Genomic DNA, 7500 nt, shown 5'->3' with positions numbered 1-7500 from the left:
AGATCATCAACTAGATTCACCTTAATGATGGTCGACTACAGTACAGAGATCATCAACTAGATTCACCTTAATGATGGTCGACTACAGTACAGAGATCATCAACTAGATTCACCTTAATGATGGTCGACTACAGAACAGAGATCATCAACTAGATTCACCTTAATGATGGTCGACTACAGTACAGAGATCATCAACTAGATTCACCTTAATGATGGTCGACTACAGTACAGAGATCATCAACTAGATTCACCTTAATGATGGTCGACTACAGAGATCATCAACTAGATTCACCTTAATGATGGTCGACTACAGAGATCATCAACTAGATTCACCTTAATGATGGTCGACTACAGGGATCATCAACTAGATTCACCTTAATGATGGTCGACTACAGAACAGAGATCATCAACTAGATTCACCTTAATGATGGTCGACTACAGAACAGAGATCATCAACTAGATTCACCTTAATGATGGTCGACTACAGAGATCATCAACTAGATTCACCTTAATGATGGTCGACTACAGTACAGAGATCATCAACTAGATTCACCTTAATGATGGTCGACTACAGAACAGAGATCATCAACTAGATTCACCTTAATGATGGTCGACTACAGGGATCATCAACTAGATTCACATTAATGATGGTCGACTACAGGGATCATCAACTAGATTCACCTTAATGATGGTCGACTACAGGGATCATCAACTAGATTCACCTTAATGATGGTCGACTACAGAGATCATCAACTAGATTCACCTTAATGATGGTCGACTACAGGGATCATCAACTAGATTCACCTTAATGATGGTCGACTACAGCGATCATCAACTAGATTCACCTTAATGATGGTCGACTACAGAGATCATCAACTAGATTCACCTTAATGATGGTCGACTACAGAGATCATCAACTAGATTCACCTTAATGATGGTCGACTACAGAGATCATCAACTAGATTCACCTTAATGAAGGTCGACTACAGAACAGAGATCATCAACTAGATTCACCTTAATGATGGTCGACTACAGTACAGAGATCATCAACTAGATTCACCTTAATGATGGTCGACTACAGTACAGAGATCATCAACTAGATTCACCTTAATGATGGTCGACTACAGAGATCATCAACTAGATTCACCTTAATGATGGTCGACTACAGAGATCATCAACTAGATTCACCTTAATGATGGTCGACTACAGGGATCATCAACTAGATTCACCTTAATGATGGTCGACTACAGGGATCATCTACTAGATTCACCTTAATGATGGTCGACTACAGGGATCATCAACTAGATTCACCTTAATGATGGTCAACTACAGGGATCATCAACTAGATTCACCTTAATGATGGTCGACTACAGTACAGAGATCATCAACTAGATTCACCTTAATGATGGTCAACTACAGGCATCATCAACTAGATTCACCTTAATGATGGTCGACTACAGGGATCATCAACTAGATTCACCTTAATGATGGTCGACTACAAGGATCATCAATTAGATTCACCTTAATGATGGTCGACTACAGGGATCATCAACTAGATTCACCTTAATGATGGTCGACTACAGGGATCATCAACTAGATTCACCTTAATGATGGTCGACTACAGGGATCATCAACTAGATTCACCTTAATGATGGTCGACTACAGTACAGAGATCATCAACTAGATTCACCTTAATGATGGTCGACTACAGAACAGAGATCATCAACTAGATTCACCTTAATGATGGTCGACTACAGAACAGAGATCATCAACTAGATTCACCTTAATGATGGTCGACTACAGTACAGAGATCATCAACTAGATTCACCTTAATGATGGTCTACTACAGAGATCATCAACTAGATTCACCTTAATGATGGTCGACTACAGAACAGAGATCATCAACTAGATTCACCTTAATGATGGTCGACTACAGAACAGAGATCATCAACTAGATTCACCTTAATGATGGTCGACTACAGTACAGAGATCATCAACTAGATTCACCTTAATGATGGTCTACTACAGAGATCATCAACTAGATTCACCTTAATGATGGTCGACTACAGAACAGAGATCATCAACTAGATTCACCTTAATGATGGTCGACTACAGTACAGAGATCATCAACTAGATTCACCTTAATGATGGTCTACTACAGAGATCATCAACTAGATTCACCTTAATGATGGTCGACTACAGAACAGAGATCATCAACTAGATTCACCTTAATGATGGTCGACTACAGAACAGAGATCATCAACTAGATTCACCTTAATGATGGTCGACTACAGTACAGAGATCATCAACTAGATTCACCTTAATGATGGTCTACTACAGAGATCATCAACTAGATTCACCTTAATGATGGTCGACTACAGAACAGAGATCATCAACTAGATTCACCTTAATGATGGTCGACTACAGAACAGAGATCATCAACTAGATTCACCTTAATGATGGTCGACTACAGTACAGAGATCATCAACTAGATTCACCTTAATGATGGTCTACTACAGAGATCATCAACTAGATGAACTAAATAAAATCACAAGCAGGCCACCAGCTGGGGAAGCCTGATGTACTGTCCCTCCCTCCCTCCCTCCCTCCCTCCCTCCCTCCCTCCCTCCCTCCCTCCCTCCCTCCCTCCCTCCCTCCCTCCCTCCCTACCTGACGGTAGTGGTGGTCTGTACGGACGGTAGTTGAACCGTCACCATCCCGTCTGCGTTGGTCTTCCCCACCAGCGTGGGTTTGGAACGTAGCACGTCCGGGGCGGTCGTCACGGTTACGCGGTGCTGTAGACCTCCGGCACTGTTGCCACGGTTAGTCAACAGGAAGGAGTACTGTGTTTCCGGCTGCAGACCTGTTATCAGCTTCTGGTTCTGTTTACCATCCACCTCAACACTCTGACCCTTACCATACAGGATCTATAGAGAGAGAGAGAGAGATAATCAACACCCTGACCCTTACCATACAGGATCTATAGAGAGAGAGAGAGATAATCAACACCCTGACCCTTACCATACAGGATCTATAGAGAGAGAGAGAGATAATCAACACTCTGACCCTTACCATACAGGATCTATAGAGAGACAGAGATAATCAACACTCTGACTCTTACCATACAGGATCTATAGAGAGAGAGAGAGATAATCAACACCCTGACCCTTACCATACAGGATCTATAGAGAGAGAGAGATAATCAACACTCTGACCCTTACCATACAGGATCTATAGAGAGACAGAGATAATCAACACTCTGACCCTTACCATACAGGATCTATAGAGAGAGAGAGATAATCAACACCCTGACCCTTACCATACAGGATCTATAGAGAGAGAGAGATAATCAACACTCTGACCCTTACCATACAGGATCTATAGAGAGAGAGAGATAATCAACACTCTGACCCTTACCATACAGGATCTATAGAGAGAGAGAGAGAGATAATCAACACCCTGACCCTTACCATACAGGATCTATAGAGAGAGAGAGAGATAATCAACACCCTGACCCTTACCATACAGGATCTATAGAGAGAGAGAGATAATCAACACCCTGACCCTTACCATACAGGATCTATAGAGAGAGAGAGATAATCAACACCCTGACCCTTACCATACAGGATCTATAGAGAGAGAGAGATAATCAACACCCTGACCCTTACCATACAGGATCTATAGAGAGAGAGAGATAATCAACACCCTGACCCTTACCATACAGGATCTATAGAGAGAGAGAGATAATCAACACCCTGACCCTTACCATACAGGATCTATATAGAGAGAGAGATAATCAATACTCTGACCCTTACCATACAACACTCTGACCCTTACCATACAGGATCTATAGAGAGCGAGAGATAATCAACACCCTGACCCTTACCATACAGGATCTATAGAGAGAGAGAGATAATCAACACTCTGACCCTTACCATACAGGATCTATAGAGAGAGAGAGATAATCAACACTCTGACCCTTACCATACAGGATCTATAGAGAGAGAGAGAGAGATAATCAACACCCTGACCCTTACCATACAGGATCTATAGAGAGAGAGAGAGATAATCAACACCCTGACCCTTACCATACAGGATCTATAGAGAGAGAGAGATAATCAACACCCTGACCCTTACCATACAGGATCTATAGAGAGAGAGAGATAATCAACACCCTGACCCTTACCATACAGGATCTATAGAGAGAGAGAGATAATCAACACCCTGACCCTTACCATACAGGATCTATAGAGAGAGAGAGATAATCAACACCCTGACCCTTACCATACAGGATCTATAGAGAGAGAGATAATCAACACCCTGACCCTTACCATACAGGATCTATATAGAGAGAGAGATAATCAATACTCTGACCCTTACCATACAACACTCTGACCCTTACCATACAGGATCTATAGAGAGAGAGAGATAATCAACACCCTGACCCTTACCATACAGGATCTATAGAGAGAGAGAGATAGTCAACACTCTGACCCTTACCATACAGGATCTATAGAGAGAGAGAGATAATCAACACCCTGACCCTTACCATACAGGATCTATAGAGAGAGAGAGATAATCAACACCCTGACCCTTACCATACAGGATCTATAGAGAGAGAGAGATAGTCAACACCCTGACCCTTACCATATAGGATCTATAGAGAGAGAGAGATAATCAACACCCTGACCCTTACCATACAGGATCTATAGAGAGAGAGAGATAATCAACACCCTGACCCCTATCATACAGGATCTATAGAGAGAGAGAGATAGTCAACACCCTGACCCTTACCATACAGGATCTATAGAGAGAGAGATAATCAACACCCTGACCCTTACCATATAGGATCTATAGAGAGAGAGATAATCAACACCCTGACCCTTACCATACAGGATCTATAGAGAGAGAGAGATAATCAACACTCTGACCCTTACCATACAGGATCTATAGAGAGAGAGAGATAATCAACACCCTGACCCTTACCATACAGGATCTATAGAGAGAGAGATAATCAACACTCTGACCCTTACCATACAGGATCTATAGAGAGAGAGAGATAATCAACACTCTGACCCTTACCATACAGGATCTATATAGAGAGAGAGATAATCAACACTCTGACCCTTACCATACAGGATCTATAGAGAGAGAGAGATAATCAACACTCTGACCCTTACCATACAGGATCTATATAGAGAGAGAGATAATCAACACTCTGACCCTTACCATACAGGATCTATAGAGAGAGAGATAATCAACACCCTGACCCTTACCATATAGGATCTATAGAGAGAGAGATAATCAACACCCTGACCCTTACCATACAGGATCTATAGAGAGAGAGAGATAATCAACACTCTGACCCTTACCATACAGGATCTATATAGAGAGAGAGATAATCAACACTCTGACCCTTACCATACAGGATCTATAGAGAGAGAGATAATCAACACCCTGACCCTTACCATATAGGATCTATAGAGAGAGAGATAATCAACACCCTGACCCTTACCATACAGGATCTATAGAGAGAGAGAGATAATCAACACTCTGACCCTTACCATACAGGATCTATAGAGAGAGAGAGATAATCAACACCCTGACCCTTACCATATAGGATCTATAGAGAGAGAGATAATCAACACCCTGACCCTTACCATACAGGATCTATATAGAGAGAGAGATAATCAACACTCTGACCCTTACCATACAGGATCTATAGAGAGAGAGAGAGATAATCAACACCCTGACCCTTACCATACAGGATCTATAGAGAGAGAGAGAGAGATAATCAACACTCTGACCCTTACCATACAGGATCTATAGAGAGAGAGAGATAATCAACACCCTGACCCTTACCATACAGGATCTATAGAGAGAGAGAGAGAGATAATCAACACCCTGACCCCTATCATACAGGATCTATAGAGAGAGAGAGAGATAATTAACACTCTGACCCTTACCATACAGGATCTATAGAGAGAGAGAGATAATCAACACTCTGACCCTTACCATACAGGATCTATAGAGAGAGAGAGAGATAATCAACACCCTGACCCTTACCATACAGGATCTATAGAGAGAGAGAGAGAGATAATCAACACTCTGACCCTTACCATACAGGATCTATAGAGAGAGAGAGATAATCAACACCCTGACCCTTACCATACAGGATCTATAGAGAGAGAGAGATAATCAACACTCTGACCCTTACCATACAGGATCTCTATAGAGAGAGAGAGATAATCAACACTCTGACCCTTACCATACAGGATCTATAGAGAGAGAGAGATAATCAACACCCTGACCCTTACCATACAGGATCTATAGAGAGAGAGAGATAATCAACACTCTGACCCTTACCATACAGGATCTCTAGAGAGAGAGAGAGAGATAATCAACACACACCATCTAAAGTCCCTGTAACTCACCGAAAAAGGCTGGGAGGGTGTTTTGTCTCGTATCTCCCAGGTCAGCAGGACTGAGTTCTTCATGGCAGCCTTCACTCTGAAGTTAGTAGCAAACACTGTGGAGAGGAACATAGAAAACAACAGTATGACTCCGCAGACTGTTCTGAGATCATAGAAATACAACCCATAGAACTGGGGCCTATCCCCATTCAAGTCACTGATGGACTTTTTAATATGGATTCTATTTCTACGCTTTCAATCTCCTTATAGGATCCAGATCCGGGTTCCAATACTATTTTCACATGTTTTTATCTGGGCTTGATTGAGCTTGTCTGGAGCAATGGAACCAGTAGTCTGAAGGAGTGCCATCCTCGGCCTACCAGGCACTCCAGGCAGGCCAGAGCAAACGCTGAAAGTATATATATTTTTTGAAAGATTTCTAATAGTATCTGAACCCAGGTCTGAGAGAAACAGGTAATATCTTACCTGTGTTTTACAGTTTCTGGTTTCCAGTTTCTAGTTTCTGGTTTCTGGTTTCCAGTTTCTGGTTTCTGGTTTCTAGTTTCTGGTTTCCAGTTTCTAGTTTCTAGTTTCTGGTTTCTGGTTTCTGGTTTCTGGTTTCTAGTTTCTGGTTTCTGGTTTCCAGTTTCCAGTTTCCAGTTTCCAGTTTCTGGTTTCCAGTTTCTAGTTTCTGGTTTCTAGTTTCCGGTTTCTAGTTTCTGGTTTCTGGTTTCTAGTTTCTGGTTTCTAGTTTCTGGTTTCTGGTTTCTGGTTTCTAGTTTCTAGTTTCTAATTTCTGGTTTCTAGTTTCTGTCTGTACAGAAATACAGTCTGGAAGTGATGTCAGCTAGAATTCCTTACCTTGTTAGCTGAAGGAGACAGAACACATATTAAGACTACAGACCAGACTGACAAGACTACAGACCAGACTGACAAGAACAAAACAGACTTACGGCGACGCTGTGACGTGTTCGGTAGAGTGTGTGGGTGAGTATTTCCACTGAGTTTGACGTGAGGTCATGTACAGTGTGGAGGAAGGGGTGTGTTTAGGGGGGGGGGCAGAAATGGAAGATGGTTGTTGGGTAGTT

At 42.0% G+C, this 7500-nt stretch overlaps 1 protein-coding gene across 1 annotated transcript in view; it reads right to left on the bottom strand.

The window, feature by feature from the left end:
- LOC109886482 (receptor-type tyrosine-protein phosphatase delta) overlaps positions 1-7500 on the bottom strand; it is a 126532-nt gene that overhangs the window by 105620 nt on the left and 13412 nt on the right. The window contains exons 9-10 of the mRNA XM_031814598.1: positions 6434-6528; positions 2670-2926 (exon numbers count right to left, since the gene is read on the bottom strand). Of these exons, the coding sequence (XP_031670458.1) occupies positions 2670-2926; positions 6434-6528 (352 nt within the window). The remainder of the gene's footprint in view (positions 1-2669; positions 2927-6433; positions 6529-7500) is intronic.

This window comes from Oncorhynchus kisutch, unplaced genomic scaffold (assembly GCF_002021735.2).
Source record: "Oncorhynchus kisutch isolate 150728-3 unplaced genomic scaffold, Okis_V2 Okis07a-Okis12b_hom, whole genome shotgun sequence".
Classification (NCBI taxonomy): domain Eukaryota; kingdom Metazoa; phylum Chordata; class Actinopteri; order Salmoniformes; family Salmonidae; genus Oncorhynchus; species Oncorhynchus kisutch.
This window is presented reverse-complemented; position numbering and strand designations above follow the sequence as displayed.